General features: G+C 49.6%; 1 protein-coding gene across 1 annotated transcript in view; it reads left to right on the plus strand.

Annotated features, from left to right (window-relative positions):
* GFPT2 (glutamine-fructose-6-phosphate transaminase 2) overlaps positions 1-17,838 on the plus strand; it is a 54,410-nt gene that overhangs the window by 19,047 nt on the left and 17,525 nt on the right. Inside the window, exons 5-10 of the mRNA XM_050794198.1 lie at positions 3,339-3,397; positions 4,055-4,189; positions 6,655-6,716; positions 10,410-10,489; positions 11,010-11,127; positions 16,774-16,937. Coding sequence (XP_050650155.1) covers positions 3,339-3,397; positions 4,055-4,189; positions 6,655-6,716; positions 10,410-10,489; positions 11,010-11,127; positions 16,774-16,937 — 618 coding nt within the window. The remainder of the gene's footprint in view (positions 1-3,338; positions 3,398-4,054; positions 4,190-6,654; positions 6,717-10,409; positions 10,490-11,009; positions 11,128-16,773; positions 16,938-17,838) is intronic.

Genomic DNA, 17,838 nt, shown 5'->3' on the forward strand with positions numbered 1-17,838 from the left:
AAGGGAAGGTGTCCCCCAGAGAACGGAAGGAGAGCCCCGTCCACCCCGCTCAGCAGAGCAGCCTGGTGGTATCACAGGGGCCAGGGCTACTCACGCAGGCATCCACGTGGTCAGAGTCTTGAGGGAGTGAGGTTTTTGCTGGGGCCTGTTCCTTGGTTCTGGCTCACCCCCTGAACCTTAGGGCATTTCATCACTGAGGCACACACCCTGTATCCAGGAGGAGGACAGCAGACCCCATGGTGCTGAGGACCTAGAATGTACATCTGGCCAGAGCCCAGGTCAGAGGCAGAAGCTGGTCCCTGGAGCGGTCACGCTGGCCGAGAAAACACTGTACCCAGACCAAGTGCCCTGAGGTGTTGCCACTTCAGCCACAGTGTTCTGCCCTCCTGAGTGATAAAAGGAACCTCATTGGAAAATCCCCCACTTCGGTGCAGACAGTGATTCTCACTGTGTCCCCAAAGCAGGGAGGCTCCAAGGAGACCCACCCACACCCAAACTTGGACACTCCAGCCCTGACTCAGGATGAGTAATTGAAAAGGAAACAACAGGGCAATAAGCAAAGATTTATAAAATTTCTTTGACAATTCAGCAGTGATAGCTGAAGAGCATACTTTTAAGGAAGTCTGAACACCCAGCAGCTACACTGCACGCCCAGCAACTACACTGCACACCCGGCAGCTACACTGCACGCCCGGCAGCTACACTGAACACGCAGCAGCTACACTGAACACGCAGCAGCTACACTGAACACGCAGCAACTACACTGAACACCAAGCAGCTACACTGCACAAGGAAATGAAACAAAGATTTTGCAAAGACAACATGGATTCTAGGAAACAAATTAATGATAGGATCATAGACTGAGATGAAAGAAAATGTGATAGAATTAAGAGAATAATGTAAAGAAACAATATCACCGGCCAGGCACTGTGGCTCACGCCTGTAATCCCAGCACTTTGGGAGGCCAAGGCGGGTGGATCACGGGGTCAGGAGATCGAGACCATCCTGGCTACCACAGTGAAACCCCGTCTCTACTAAAAATACAAAAAATTAGCCGGGCGAGGTGGCAGCGCCTGTGGTCCCAGCTGCTGGGGAGGCTGAGGCAGGAGAATGGGGGGAACCCGGGAGGCGGAGCTTGTAGTGAGCCGAGATGGCGCCGCTGCACTCCAGCAGCCTGGGCGACAGAGTGAGACTCCGCCTCAAAAAAAAAAAAAAAAAAAAAACAATATCACCAAAGATACTAAACAAAATGGAGAAGGGGATGGAGGTGGAGCCAGTTAATGTGGGTAACTGGTGTGCACAAGAAGCGATCAGAACACAGAGCAGTAAAAATTAAATAAATGAAAAACAGAGCTGAGCTGTGGTCAGCACATCTGTTGAAACTGGGCTTTTCTTATTTAAGCCCTCCCATTTTTTAGTGTGACCTCACATAAACAAACAATACGATTTTTTTAAATAGAGGAAATCATGGTGAGAATAAAGAAAAAGAATAATGGAAAAGATTTTTTTAAATGCTGTGGGAGAAATCTTTCCTGAAATAAAGGAAAACTTGAGTTAGAGATTCAAAGAAGGGATCAAAAATAGTCAATAGGCCGGGCGTGGTGGCTCAAGCCTGTAATTCCAGCACTTTGGGAGGCCGAGGTGAGTGGATCACCTGAGGTCAGGAGTTTGAGACCAGCCTGGCCAACATGTGGAAACCCCGTCTCTACTAACAAAATACAAAGATTAGCCAGACGTGGTGGTGGACACCTGTCATCCCAGCTACTCGGGAGGCTGAGGCCAGAGAATTGCTTGAACCCCGGGAGGCTGTGGTTGCAGTGAGCCAAGGTCATGTCACTGCATTCCAGCCTGGGCGACAGAGTGAGAGTCCATCTCAAAAAGTAATAATAATAAATAAGACTTCACAGCGATGCTTTGAAAAAAAAGTAGTCAATATTTATGAAGCATATCCAACATCTAGACACCTCCTGGTGGAATTATTGAACCTTAAGGGCAATAGGGAATCTTTATGTCCTCTAGGAGGAGAGGAAAACGGGGCTACGTGCCCAGAAAAATTATCGGGCTGGCCTTGGACCCTTCCCTCAAGGCCCTCATACCCCTGCTCTTTATTGAGAAAATGCAGTGGGGTGGAGGCAGACATCCCTCACCGCAGCCCACTCCTCTCCGGCCCGTCCCGGGTCAGCGGGAGTGCTCCCTGTGCAGGAAACCACCGTGAGGGGTCAGCGGGAGTGCTCCCTGTGCAGGAAACCACCCGTGAGGGGTCAGCGGGAGTGCTCCCTGTGCAGGAAACCACCGTGAGGGGTCAGCGGGAGTGCTCCCTGTGCAGGAAACCACCCGTGAGGGGTCAGCGGGAGTGCTCCCTGTGCAGGAAACCACCGTGAGGGGTCAGCGGGAGTGCTCCCTGTGCAGGAAACCACCCGTGAGGGGTCAGTGGGAGTGCTCCCTGTGCAGGAAACCACCGTGAGGGGTCAGCGGGAGTGCTCCCTGTGCAGGAAACCACCCGTGAGGGGTCAGTGGGAGTGCTCCCTGTGCAGGAAACCACCGTGAGGGGTCAGCGGGAGTGCTCCCTGTGCAGGAAACCACCCGTGAGGGGTCAGCGGGAGTGCTCCCTGTGCAGGAAACCACCGTGAGGGGTCAGCGGGAGTGCTCCCTGTGCAGGAAACCACCATGAGGGGTCAGCGGGAGTGCTCCCTGTGCAGGAAACCACCCGTGAGTGCGAGTGCAGCAGGCCTGGGGGAGGTGGGAGAAGCTGCAGCCGGCAAATCCTGCTGTGCAGGAATGTGGCTGAGCCTGGGGATGCCAGAACTTCTGGGATTTTTTCCCCCAAGGAAACCAGGATTTTAAAGTGAACCCTCAGAATTTTAAAAACTCAAATATTTTTACAACACAGTGTGGGTCCAATAAAGCACGGGCTGGACTGTTCTTTGCGACCTCTTTGTGCCTAAAGCCAGTTGAGACTGCCTGGAATCATGTCTGGAATGAAGCGTTCATCATCCCCATGGGACATGCACCCCAAAGCCTGTTTGATACAATAGTAGCACACAGAGGAGAGCGCGCTGCACGGTCAGGTTGGTGGCTGCTGGTCACTGAACCACTGAACGAAGGATGTGTATCTCCTCGGGTTCCCACCGTAGCAGCCGCTGCCCTAGACATCCCTGGTGCTAATCTCCAGTTCCATTGTAGCAGACATCAGTGTTAATCACTGTAAACAAAGCGTGCTTAACAGAAGTCTTGAGGCCTGGAGTTTGCCGAGAGTTCTCAAGCCTTGAAATCATCTCTCTTCACATCTGACGTGAACTTCCTTCCCAATAGCATTTCTCTCCTAACTTCTTTTTCAGAATTTGTTGTCATCCACAATGGGATCATCACAAATTACAAAGATCTGAGGAAATTTCTGGTAAGATGCTTCCCCCAGGTGATGTCTCAATCTGGTGGGATTGGTCTCCCCAGAAACTTTACAACCAGCTCATTCCCTTGCGGAAACCAGTGTGGGAACTGAGCCTCACACTCAGCCACGTCACTGTGTTGAGCAGGAACCTCTGCCTCGGCTGAGCCAGGCCCTGCAGATCGCGTTTGAGGAGATAACAGGGCATTAGCATTTATCTCCAGGGCCACTGCAGATTCCCAGAATCAAAATAACAGGAACTTTGTTTTATTAAACCGTCTGCGTATATAACACAGCGACTTGTGTACCAGCGGAGTTGGGGCAGAAAGTTAGAGAGTGAATGTCTAAAATTTGAAAGGCTTTGTGGTGTTAGTTGGGATGTGGGTGGATTTGACTCAACGTATTTTATCATTTTGACTGCTGTTATTTTGCAACGTCCAGATTAGTGGCAAGGGCGAGCTTCTGAGGTGGGGTGATCTCAGGGCCTCCCGGAGTGACTCAGAAGTATTTGGCTGTGTGATGCTGGCAAACATTTTTCGTCCCTTCCCAGTTTTCCTTGTTCTCGATTTAAGTCACTCCAAGGGCAGATCACCAGGGAGGAGAGGGAGCTGGCCAGGCAGGCATTGTGCAATGACCAATCTGTCACACTGTGCCGACTGCATATTCCAGGAAAGCAAAGGCTATGAGTTTGAATCAGAAACAGATACAGAGACCATCGCCAAGCTGATTAAATATGTGTTCGACAACAGAGAAACTGAGGACATTACGTTTTCAACACTGGTCGAGAGAGTCATTCAGCAGTTGGTGAGTTACAAATCCCGTCTGACTCATTCCTTCGTTCTTTCATTAAAAACATTTTTTTTCAAGCAGCAAGTGCCAAGGAATCCTTCATTTTTTGTAAACCCTTATTAGACAAACTTGCACAAAGTCCTGAGGGTAAAGGACAGCTCATGTACAGCGCCTCACCTCAGGATGTGACACTCTCGTAGAACTGGAAGACGCTCTGTGGTTTGGGAAGTCAACATCAAATAGAAAGTGACGTGTTTCGCTGTGACGCTTCTGAAATTGTGCCTGGCATTAGAATCCGTGGCTTTTTATGATGCCCACATGAGCTTGGTGGTGGTGTGCAGAGAGGGTTGTGGGTGCAGAGAGGGTTGTGGGTGCAGGGAGGGTTGTGGGTGCAGAGAGGGTTGTGGGTGCAGGGGGGGTTGTGGGTGCAGAGAGGGTTGTGGGTGCAGAGAGGGTTGTGGGTGCAGGGAGGGTTGTGGTACCAAGGGAGGAGGTGTTTTTAGTTTTTTTTATTTTGAGACAGCGACTCAGTCTGTCACCCAGGCTGGAGTGCAGTGGTGTGATCTCGGCTCACTGCAACCGCCGCCTCCCAGGTTCAAGCCATTCTCCAGCCTCAGCCTCCGGCATGGCTGAGACTCCAGGCACACGCCACCACACCTGGCTAATTTTTGTATTTTTAGTAGACATGGGGTTTCACTCTGTTGACCGGGCTGGTCTTGAACTCCTGACTTCAAGTGATCCACCTGCCTTGGCCTCCCAGAATGTTGGGATTTACAGGCGCGAGCCACCGTGCCTGGCCTGTTTTTGTGATAGGCGATATCAGAGCATGTCTGTATGCGGAACAGAATGGCCCAAAAGAGGGGGAGAGAGAGAGAGAGATTGGGGACGTTGCAGAGGACAGGGCCCAGGGACCAGAAGTCCCTGAGAAGGGAGCACACACCGGGAGTATTGTCCAAGGGGAGGCCCTTACACGGAGGAGGAGGTGGAGCAGACACAGGCCCATGTGGGGTGAGGGAGGACGAGAGGGGTCCATCCTCTCAGACAGCAGTGCCACCCAGTAGCTCCTCCAGGGCTGAGGCCACCTGGACACTGGCCCAGAGTCCAGAACATCTGTCAGGCACCACCCTGTAGTTTAAAATGTATCATTCTTGAGCAGGTGTTTTCAGAGTCTGATTTAGAAAGTAAGTCTACAGTTGAAATGCTTTTTGTCCTCTAATTCCTGTTATTGGAGGTCCATCATTTAGAGGACGTGTTTATAAATAACAGCCCATCCCACATTTGATGTGCTGGATAATGTGCAGTGACCAGTTAGGTATTATAGCATGCTTTCTTCTTTTCCATTTTTATTTTGAAATTTCAGAAATACCTCGCTCATAATGACACTTTTAAACTTAAGACTTTTCCTACCTGCGACAGTACAGGGCTCTTTTTGGCAGAGAATGAGCAGTGTTTTTCTGTTCAGTCCTGTTTTGTGGTTGACAGAAGCACCAGGGTCTGCCTGAAGCCCCTGGTTTGTGGCGGTTTGAAAGCCCCACTGAGGCCTGGGGACGCTGACTCAGGTTCCTCTGGTCTTGTAGCTGAGTTGGCAACCTGGACCCAACACGCTGACCACACAGGGCCTGGGGCTGCCCGTGGCTCCCACACTTGGAGGATTTCATGTGGAAATTCAGATTTGCAGCTGGTTATACATAACTGAGCTCTGCTAGGGTTGTGGTGAGTTAGTACAGGATGGTCATGACGTAGGGGAGGAATTTACACCAAGAATTTAAGTCGGAAAACCATCTGGATTCTTGTGTTAGGAGAACTGGATTCTAGTTCTGACTCTGCACAAATTCACCAGCTGAGGCCCAGAGGGCGAGTGACAGTCATATTCACAGAAATGATAACAGCAGTAGCGATAATAACAACCTGTTCTTCTCTCGGGTCCCCGTATGCCGGGCTCGGTGCACTGGCTTATCATCACAGAAGCCACGCCAGGTGGCACTGTTGTCACTTCCTTCACAGATGAGGAAAATGAGACTGAAGAAGGCTAAAGGGCTAGCCCAGTTAAGGGATGGAGCCAGGACTTGAACCCAGGCCCTACCGTGTGTTGAGCGAAAGTGCAGTTCACAGGGGCTGAGTAGGTGCTGTCCCTGAGCAGGGCAGGGCAGCCTGGCCCCAGCCATCATCTCCTGTGACTCTCACTGCCCCTGTCCGCCCAGCTGGCACCCCTGCCAGGCTCCCCGTGGGCCTGGGCAAGCTGCACGTTACTCACCGTGGAATTCACACTTCCGGTTCGTGGTACTTCCCGTGGCCCCGTCTGTTTTGCTTTTCCTCGTGATGTCACCCCAGATGCGCTGTTCTGCCCTCAGCTCCCTGACGGACCCCAGGAACCTCCCGCCATGAAGAGGGGCCCGGGGGACCCATCTCGGCTGTGGGCAGGCCGCAGAGCGTGGCTGCTAGAACGAGTTGACCCTCACTGTTTGTTTGTGTGTTTTCAGGAAGGTGCGTTCGCGCTGGTTTTCAAGAGCATCCACTACCCAGGAGAAGCTGTTGCCACACGGTGAGGCGGAACCCACCGGCATTTCCCATAAGAAAGAAATGAAATAAAATCACTTAGCTGGAGGGAGAAGGGAGAAGTAGGGCCTCTGGCATGCTGGAAGGCACTTGTGGTATCTAAAGGACAACTATGGTTCAGCCCCGGGGACCACGTTCCCCCCCACCCATGGCTGGTGGTGCTACACTTCTGAATTTAAAAAGAAAGAAACCTGAAAGTTGGATTTGTATTTGAAATCTCCACAGATTTTTAGAGGTGGGCAACAGATTCCACTTATAAATACATTTGTACAAATGGGGCAGAGCCAGGTTTTGTGGGGCTTGAAGCCTGTACAATATGGGGTCCCCCTTTAAGAAAAAGCGTGCAAAATTATGAACATGAAACTAGGGAGCAAAGTGAATATGGATTTAGATCCAGTACAGAAGAGGCCTTGAAGGCCCAGAGCTCAAGCTTCACCTTCCCAAAGGAGCGTCCCAGAAATCAGCCCAGAGAGCCTGGTTGCCCCCATGTGTCCCTCTGTTATGTGGGCCCCCAGTGCTGCACGGATTTACAGAAACAGATTAAGTGCCATCCTGTTTGTATTCAGATGGGTTGATCATCCATCCATCCATCCGTCCATCCATCCATCCAACTATGCAGCTAATACTTGCTGTGCACTTACTGTGTGCTGGGCCCTGGGGACTTAGTGGCATCTGACCTGGTCCCTGCCTTGCAGGGCTGAACAGTTGTGCAGGAGGGCAGAGAAGGGCAGAGGATGGTGATGCTCTATGCCGGACCCCAGCACAGGACATCACCTCACCTGGCAGGGGGCAGTGGCAGGTAGCCCCAGGCAGGGGGCTGCCTGGGTCAGGCAGGCAGTGGGAAGAGGAACCAGCATGAGCACAGGCAAGGGGCCCAGAGGGAGTGGGACCTCCAAGGATCCCCGCTGGCAAGGTGGGGCATGGTGCAAGGCATTGGTGGGACGGAGGCGTTCCAGGCTCAGTGTGTTTACTGACACCTGCTGTGTACCAGGCACGGGAGATAGTGGTGAGCAAAGTGGTAATGGACACCGCTCCAGGGCCTCAAAGGCTGCGGGGAGTGGAGAGGCGGACAGAGGCCGGCTCTAAATGGCCTCAGTGCCCTGTGGGCTGCGGACTTCATCTGAAGCCCAGGGGAGCCGTCTAGAATGAACCTGTGGCCTGGGAGACTGGGCCGGAGAGGGTGAGACTGTCTCTCCCAGACTGGCATAGTATCTCAGCAGGAAACAACAGGAGTTTATCATCATTTTTTCAACCTTTTCTAAGACTGGAACTAATTTGCCATTTGGAATTTAATTCCTTCAATTCATAAAATTATAAAATACCAGGTGGTTCGTATCAAATTTAGAAGCCCTTTTTAAAATCCAATTTTATCATGATTTACTATTTTAATGAACTCCGAAGAAGGCAGCGTGAAGAAGCAATAAAGCTTTATTTTTCAAAATTGCCTGTAGCCGAGGGCTCTATAACCTCCAGGACAATCTTCGGGTTGTCTTGGGAGAATTATGTCTCAAGGTCTAGAGAAACAGCAGAGCTCAGTCTACAGCAGTAAATTTGGTGGGGTCATTTGCCAAGAAAATTAGATAACCACCTACTTTCTCACTGCCATTATTATAAACTATTTATGCTAGTTCCCCACTGGCCCCAGAACTATGTCTCAGATTTGCTTTAGACAATAAATGATTGAAATATTCAAAGTGTTCATAGCATCTTCCTCAAAGCCCCAGACTTTGTCCCCCGCTTTGAGAAGTCCTAAGTGGGATCGAAACAGGCCAATGTGACTGGAAAACAAGGTCTGTGATGGTTGAAGAAAAATTTAGGAACTGCATTGAGTCAGGCTAATGGATGATAGATGTATGTGGGCTGGATTCAGGTGGATGAGCAAGCACTTCATTAGTTCATTGATCTACGTTAGCAAGAAATCGCCTAAGGTGAGATGTTACTGGATTGTATTCTAATTCATGTGTTTGCAACAGCTCTCTTAAATTGTCTTATTACAGTGTTTGTCTGTGCTTTTTTCTTATCAGTAAATTAATGTCTAGAGGGGAAAAGGCACACATCCTTTAGTAACTACTGCAATTTTACCTGCCTGGTTTCTAAGAACTGCAGGTTTAGAGCGTACGCATTACCAGAGTGAGCCACTTATTTCCGTGCACACCCATGGTAAATTTTATTTGCATGTTGTAATTTATAAGAATGAGAAAAAGGGCCGGGCACGGTGGCTCACGTCTGTAATCCCAGCACTTTGGGAGGCCGAGGCGGGCAGATCACAAGGTCAGGAGATCGAGACCACGGTGAAACCCCGTCTCTACTAAAAATACAAAAAATTAGCCGGGCGCGGTTGTGGGCGCCTGTAGTCCCAGCTACTCGGGAGGCTGAGGCAGGAGAATGGCGTGAACCCGGGAGGCGGAGCTTGCAGTGAGCCGAGATCGCGCCACTGCACTCTAGCCTGGGCGACAGAGCGAGACTCCGTCTCAAAAAAAAAAAAAAAAAAAAAAAAAAAAGAATGAGAAAAGGATGAGATTTTGGAAGCAGGATGTCATTTAAATCATGAGATCTTTTTGTTTATTTATTTATTTATTTAGACATGGAGTCTCGCTCTGTCCCCGGGCTGGAGTGCAGTGGTGCCATCTTGGTTCACTGCAACCTCTGCCTCCTGGGTTCAAGTGGTTCTCTTGTCTCAACCTCCCAAGTAACTGGAATTACAGGCGCCTGCCACCATGCCCGGCTAATTTTTGTATTTTTAGTAGAGACAGGGTTCCATTATGTTGGCCAGGCTGGTCTCGAACTCCTGATCTCATGATCTGCCCGCCTTGGCCCCCCAAAGTGCTGGGATTACAGGTGTGAGCCACCGCGCCCGGCCAAATCGTGAGCTCTTAATCACATTCACCCCTAGAAGCTGTGAATCAGAAGGAAATATCCTACAGCTCTTTCCTAAAGATCCCCTGCCGAGTGCTCAGAGAGTCGGCTCCAGTTGCTGAGACAGTGATGCCGGGACCGGAGGCCTGAGTGAGGGTCCCTCACCTTGGCCAGCTGCAGACTCCCTGAGATTTTGCCTGTGACAGTCATTGTCCCCTTTATGATGAAGTCTGCGTGGTACAGGGTGACGATTCTAAACTTCATCTGTGGGGTGTCACTCAGGCAGAGACAACCACCCAAGAAATCGCCTTATGTCACCTACAAAGTAGAGAATATACAAAAGTCAGTCCGACCAGTGCCCACTAATGCCAGAGAACTGGGCTGGGGAAGGGAAGGAACAACAGGGGGTCTTTGGGCAGACGGTGGGTGCAGAGCCCTATTGTTAGAGGGACGTGCTGCGGCCTTGGCTGGGTGGAGACCCAGAGTGCCCCGTGGCCCACCAGCGCCTCATCTGCTGCCGAGCGCTCAGCCTCTGCCATCTAACCGTGTGGGTCGGTCACACGTGGGGACTCGACTGGACTGGAGGAGGCCCGGCCTAGGAGGGTGGGAGTGGGACAGGTTACCAGGCTTACTGGGCAGGAAGGTGATGCCAAGTCAGGAACCTGAGACTCAGGAGCTGGCCTTTCCATCCTGTGGGACCTAAACAGGACCCTCCGCCCCTGGGAAAGGGCTGGATTTGGGGATCCTACCTCCGATGCTGGGCAGACACCCAGCCCTGGGTGTCAAAGGCAATGGGTAATGGGATGCCTCCTTCTCCCTACAGGAGAGGCAGCCCCCTTCTCATCGGAGTCCGGAGCAAATACAAGCTCTCCACAGAACAGATCCCCGTCTTATACAGGACGTGTAAGTTTCTCAAGAAGTACTGGAACGGCGCAGCTGCCGCCTGGCGTCGCAGGACTCGGCAGCTGCTCTGGCACGGGGCACGGTCAGCTCCCCTCTGAGGCAAGGAAGCCCCACTCTGAGCCAGACCCAACAGGCGCATGGCTCCAGGTCTAAAAGGTTTTTGTGCAACTGAGACTTGGCTCCATTTTTTAAAGCTTTTTATTATGGACGTGAATTTATCACGATTTTGTATATTGTCAAACATACACAGAAGTGCTGTTGTATGACAGCAACTGGGCTTTGATTTGAGTGCTTCTTTGATTTGTTTTTGTTTGCATTCCTCTCACACTGTAGCCATTTAAATGCTTCTGCAGTGGTACTGTGCTATTTGGGGATCTTTTACGCGATTTGGCTGACATAGCCAAAGCTAAAAATTGCAAATTTCTCCCACACATATTCAGAGGGGAAATTGGTTCCTTGCTGCATGTTATGCAAACAAAACGTCCCAGTGGGATTTGCAACCCATTCCTCCATTTGCTAGGCACTCTGGAGAATGTGAAGAATATCTGTAAGACACGGATGAAGAGGCTGGACAGCTCCGCCTGCCTGCACGCTGTGGGCGACAAGGCCGTGGAATTTTTCTTTGCTTCTGATGCGAGGTAACTGAGCCTTCTTCTCTTCCCTTCCTGGGATTATGTAATCAAAGAATGCCTGTCTAAATACTGCCGATTCTTACTCATCCTTCCATGTGAGCTGTCGTGGGCTCAGCACGTCGCAGGGCCAAAGAGTTCAGCCATCCCTGGCCCTGGGCCTGGAGTCCTTGTCCTAGGAGCACCTGCATGACTGGTAGGCAGCCCTGGTGGCCAAAGGCCAGACGCACTGGTGGGCACAATGTTTCGAGCCTGCACCAAATGAATGGGTTAGTTGCCAATGTTGTAAAATTTGGAGATTTCACACAAAAATCTGAATCTCTAGCTTCTCTGGAAGAACTACCAGGTCTGGGCACGCCGTGCAGCCCCCTCTCGGGTGGCAGGTGTCTGGATCTGCTCAGAGGCTGCCCCCTTTAGATGAGACAGGTGTGTCTAGACCTCGGTCCCTCCCACGCCCTCCCTGCCTTTGCCTGGATTGAGACCATTTGTGAAAGACGGAGCGAAGACACAGGGAGTTTTTCAATGGATTCTGAAGTCCATGCTCTCATCCATCCACCAAATAACGATTTTGAAATTTGAGAAATTCTACTTTATACTCATTTCAGGGAAAAGAAAAAAGTTATACACACAGGCACACACACACACAGAGAGAGAGAGAGAGAGAGAGAGAGAGAGAGAGAACCAAAGCACTTTCCTGCCATTTGAAGTAGAAAACCTCTATAATGACCTCTGGTACCTTCTTCAAAGACCCGAAGGCTTGGGCCTTTGCTATGTTTCCATTCTTGATGGTTTTTCTCTTTCCCGACCAGCATCTAATAGGGCCGTGCTGTGAGGCAGGGAGGACACCAGGTCAGATCTCCTGGGAAACCGGAGTGACAGAGAGGCAAGGCCTGGTGAAACGCACAGCCAGCGTCGTACCTAGCGCGGAGGTTGGGGCAGCGTTCCCAAATGGTGCTCCTTAGAACACGCCGAGAGTACCAGCGAGACGCTGGTGTTATTTCAGTGATTCTAAAACACAGAGAATTGTAGATTTTGGCATTGTGCCATTAGAATTTGTTGAAGCTTTTTTATTTCTTAGAAGTTTGTCAAATAATTGTGATCTTAGCGATAAATAGTAACTTATATTCAATGAAATATGATAGATGTTTCTTTTTTTATTTTTATTTATTTATTTATTTTGTCTCACTCTGTCACCCAGACTGGAGTGCAGTGGCACAGTCTCGGCTCACTGCAACCTGCGCCTCTGGGTTCAAGCGATTCTCCTGCCTCAGTCTCCTGAGTAGCTGGGACTACAGGCGCCCCCCTACCACGCCCGGCTAATTTTTTGTATTTTTAGTAGAGACTGGGTTTCACCGTGTTAGCCAGGATGGTCTCCATCTCCTGACCTCATGATCCACCGTCCTCGGCCTCCCAAAGTGCTGGGATTACAGGCGTGAGCCACTGCGCCCTGCCAGAGGTTTCTTTTTTTAGGGAAAAAAAAGGCATGAATGCCTGAGAGGAAATAATTATTTGTAGGGAATACTATCTATTATACATTTTTAAATCCAGCCAAAAGGCTGTTAGAACTGATAGTACTAGCAGCTGGGAGTAAAGGTGTGGAAATCCTATATCCTGGCGTTAGCCACTAAGCTGTATCTGGTTCGGGTGGGACCATGTCCACCCTGTTCTCAGGTGTCACCTCACGTGACCAGGCACGAGGCAGTCAGCAAACGTTAAGTGAACCCAAAAAGCAATACTATTCACCATAGCTGGAAAAAAAAAATGCTTTAATTAAATTCCTTAGAGTAAATTTTAACAAAAATACTCCAGAACATGTTTGGAGAAAACTACAGAAATTTACCGTGAGGAAGTAAGAGGTTTGAATATAGGAAGAGATTCCACATTCCTCAGTAGGAAGGCTTAATATTCTCGGCCGGGCGCGGTGGCTCAAGCCTGTAATCCCAGCACTTTGGGAGGCCGAGATGGGTGGATCACGAGGTCAGGAGATCGAGACCATCCTGGCTAACATGGTGAAACCCTGTCTCTACTAAAAAATACAAAAAACTAGCCGGGCGAGGTGGTGGGCGCCTGTAGTCCCAGCTACTCGGGAGGCTGAGGCAGGAGAATGGCGTGAACCCGGGAGGCGGAGCTTGCAGTGAGCTGAGATCCGGCCACTGCACTCCAGCCTGGGCGACAGAGCGAGACTCCATCTCAAAAAAAAAAAAAAAAAAATATTTTCATCTTATTTATTTATTTTTTTTTTTTGAGACGGGATCTCATTAAGTTGCCCAGGCTGTCCTCAAACTAACTCCTGGACTCAAGGGATCCTCCTGCCTCAGCTTCCAGAGTAGCTATTTTCAAAAATTAATGCACTCAACATTTAAAATTAATTTAATGATTACAAGTTGTTTTTAAAAAATATTGACTCTCCCCCAAATTAATCTGTGAATTCTGCGTTGTAATTAAGACCCTCCAGATTCTTTTTTTTTTTTTGAGATGGAGTCTGGCTCTGTCACCCAGTTTGGAGTGTAGTGGCACAATCTCGGCTCACTGCAAGCTCCGCCTCCCAGGTTCACGCCATTCTCCTGCCTCAGTCTCCCGAGTTGCTGGGACTACAGGCGGCCCCCACCACGCCTGGCTAATTTTTTGTAATTTTAGTAGAGACGGGATTTCACCGTGTTCGCCAGGATGGTCTCCATCTCCTGACCTCATCATCTGCCTGCCTCAGCCTCCCAAAGTACTGGGATTACAGGTGTGAGCCACCGCGCCCGGCTCGACCCTCCAGATTCTTTTATTTGTTTATACCTTTGGAACGTCAGGAAGTGATTCTGTCATGTGTAAGGTAGAGACAAGAAAGACAACACATGCTGAGAAAGAGGAACGGCAGGTGGCCCTCCCAGATGTGAGCACGCTGTCCAGCTTTTGGGCAATGGTGGCCAGTGTGTGCGGGGCACGGTATGAGGGCCTCGCCAGGATCCCATCCAATAATCACGACAGACCTCTGGGGAAGGCACAACTCTTTTTACAGAGGCGGAACCTGAGACAGGAACTCCAGGGGGCGATGGATGTTGTCCACGGGCACAGGACTGGCAAGAGGCAGAGGCCCCGAGTGCACCTCAGGCCTAACTTGTGGGTCAGTGGTCTTAATGACTAGATTACATTACTACTCATTTTGGAAATAAAATAATTATATTTAAACAAACATATGTACTTGCACACATAAATATAAACACACATGGATCATGCATTGTTGGTTGGTTAATGCTACAAGGTAAGCAGTGTCGATCTCTTGGAGATAGGACGGGGCCATTTTTACTTCTTGTCACTCCATAGTTCTACTTTTTATACAAAAAAAGTATACTTTTAGACAGAGTTTTGTATAAAACTGTATACTTTTATGCAAAACTCTGTATACATTTATACAAAGTATACAGTTATTTGTATACATTTATACGACGTATACAAAGTTATTAGTATACATTTATACGACGTATACAAAGTTATTAGTATACTTTTATACGACGTATACAAAGTTATTAGTATACATTTATACAACGTATACAAAGTTATTAGTATACTTTTATACAACGTATACAAAGTTATTTGTATACTTTCATGCAACATATACAAAGTTATTTGTACATACAAAGTTTTGTTTAAAATACTTTTTCCAGTACAGTGGCTTGCCATCCTTCTATCTGTTTCTTCCTAGGATCTGGCTGGATATCCCTCTCTTAGAGCCTTAGACCTTGATAGTTTCCCTCCTTACCTTTGCACCAGGAGTTAAGTGTCCATTTTCAGGCATTCACATGTGGGTGTGGCTCTTGATAGAATGAGAGTGGTTTTTTTGTTTTTTTTTTTTCTTTTCTTTTTTTTTTGAGACGGAGTCTTGCTCTGTCACCCAGGCTGGAGTGCAGTGGCACAATCTCAGCCCACTGCAACCTCCACCTCCTGGGTTCAAGTGATTCTCCTGCCTCCCGAGTAGCTGGGATTACAGGTGCACGCCACCACACCCAGCTAATTTTTGTATTTTTAGTAGAGACAGGGTTTTACCATGTTGACCAGGTTGGTCTCAAACTCCTGACCTCAGGTGATCCGCCCGCCTCGGCCTCCCAAAGTGCTGGGATTACAGGTGTGACCCAGGGCACCCGGCCAAGAGTGTTTTATCCAGTAATCCTTCAAGCCCGACCTGATGGTTTATACCACAACTATACACCATTAATTACCATTCTTGTTCATTTAGCAACTTTTCAAACTTAAAATTATTTAAAAAGACACTTTGTATTATGATCTCAAGGGAAAAAAAAAATCATTATTCCTTTCCATACAGAGAAAATTATAAAAATAAACACAATGACCCTATGTTTCTTTGGTAAGCATAGCTTGTAGATTACTTTTAGGGCTCCTTTGTGTACATGTATGCGCCTGTGTAAGAAATTAGGTCTTGGTTGGACGTGGTGGCTCACGCCTGTAATCCCAGCACTTTGGGAGGCCGAGGCGGGCAGATCACAAGGTCAGGAGATCGAGACCATCCTGGCTAACACAGTGAAACCCCGTCTCTACTAAAGACAAAAAAATTAGCCGGGCGTGGTGGTGGGCACCTGTAGTCCCAGCTACTCGGGAGGCTGAGGCAGGAGAATGGCGTGAACCCGGGAGGCGGAGGTTGCAGTGAGCCGAGATCACGCTACTGCACTCCAGCCTGGGCCACAGAGTGAGACTCCGTCCCAAAAAAAAAAAAAAAAAAAGGAAACTAGGTATTTTGTCCTGATGAGCTTCCCGTTGTCTGGGATTTGCTGAGTGCACCCCCTGGTGTTATTTACCATCTTCCTCTGTTTCCCTGTACACTGGAGTTTACGAGTGTTAAAAGCTCAGTCTTACTCAGGTTTGATTTTTTTGGCAAGAATACATGGTTGGTGGTGTGTCCTTCCATCAGGAGGCAGACAATGTCTCACCGGCTCTCTTTCTGTGCTGAGAGCCATCAGGGGTTTGAGTGTTGCCAGCCTTATCCATCCATGATAAAGCTTCATCCAGCTTTTCACCTTCTGGTTTCAACAGCAATGGATGGTCCTTGATTAGAGCTATTAATAATTAGGAGTTCATAAATTAATTATTCTAATTCTATTATTTCTTCGTTACTAGCTGTATCACTTCTTAGAGAGACTTGCCTTCATACAATGTGTGGTTGTCCTGAAAGACAAATTGTTTAGAAAGGCAAGATGAATGCTTTATTCTTTCCCTTTACGACTCAGAATAATGTGTTGGTTCTCGAGTATCCTCCAGAGGTGACATTGTTTGGATCCTGATTTGAAGAAACCAGTTATAAAAAGACAGCCATGAGATTATTGGAGAAACGTGAACATGCTGAATATTTGATGATATAAAGGAACAACTATTAATGTTAGATATGATTACGGTATTATAGTAGGTTAAAATAGTTTTGGAGCTAAAGTGTTTACAGAAGAAATGATATAACGTCTGGCATCAAAATAATTCCGTGGGGATGGGAGGACGAGTGGAGAAGACGAAGATTCACCTGCAAATCGGCGTTTTCCTTGTGGTGTCTCTGTCCCTCCTGAAATGCCAACGGTGTGGCCCCCACGCTTGGGAATCGGCAGGGGCTGCTGCCTCGTAACTGCTCAGGGCAGGGCCTGATAACGCCTGTTTCCCTTCCCCCAGCGCCATCATAGAGCACACCAACCGGGTCATCTTCCTGGAGGACGACGACATTGCCGCAGCGGCTGATGGGAAACTCTCCATTCACCGGGTCAAGCGCTCGGCCAGTGATGACCCATCTCGAGCCATCCAGACCTTGCAGATGGAACTGCAGCAAATCATGAAAGGCAGGTGTCCCCTAGAGCCCGTGTGCAGCAGCCTCGGGAGCCAGTGTCTGGTGGAGCTCCTGACGCTCTGCCTGGCCCTAGTAGAGGCCACAGCCCTCCTGCCCTCCGTGGCCACCAGGGCGGGGCTGCAGGTAGCCTGTGGCTTGCACAGGTGAGGGGATGTGGGGAGGCTGGCCTGGTGCCTCCAAGCGCGGGCTCCTGTCTGCAGCCAGGCGCCAGGTCCTCCTACTGGAACTGAGCCCGGTGCGTCCACTGCCTTCCTTCACCAACTCCGGGGATCACACTCCCACCCTCAGGCATCGTTTCTCCTCTGGGTGGAAGTCTGCAGGTCTGCAGTAAATGGGGGGTTGGGGGTACACCTTCTCCCTACAAGCAGAGCCTCTCTGTCTGCACCCACTTCCATCCCCTACAACCTCTACCCCACAGGGTAGCCTAAGCAAACTTGTAAGAACCTGATTCAGCCCCCGTGATCCTCCCGCGGCTCAAGGCCCTCCAGTGGTTTCCTGCTGCTGTTAGAATAAAATCTAAACTCCCTGCCGCAGCCCACAAACCCCCACACTCCTGCCAGAGCTAAAGCCTGGCCCCACCACACCCAACCCACTGTCCCACTGTGCCCCGCCACAGCCCCTGCATTCACTGTTCTTCTCGTAGGACTGGTTCCTTTCATTGCCTCCAGCTGCCCTGAAATGTCACCCCTCAGAGAGTCCTTCTCTGCTCCTGTGTCTGCCATGGTCCTTCCCCAACCCCTCCCCTACGGTGGCCACCCCTCACTCCCCCCACTTGCTTCGTTTGCTCGTCGCACACGTGCCAGGTCATGGGCGACAGGCTGGGAGCACTGGCGTGTTGGCGTCATGAGTATGTGTATCCCCGAGAACACGGCCTGCCCCACCTGTGGGCACCT

This window comes from Macaca thibetana, chromosome 6, assembly GCF_024542745.1.
Source record: "Macaca thibetana thibetana isolate TM-01 chromosome 6, ASM2454274v1, whole genome shotgun sequence".
Taxonomy (NCBI): domain Eukaryota; kingdom Metazoa; phylum Chordata; class Mammalia; order Primates; family Cercopithecidae; genus Macaca; species Macaca thibetana.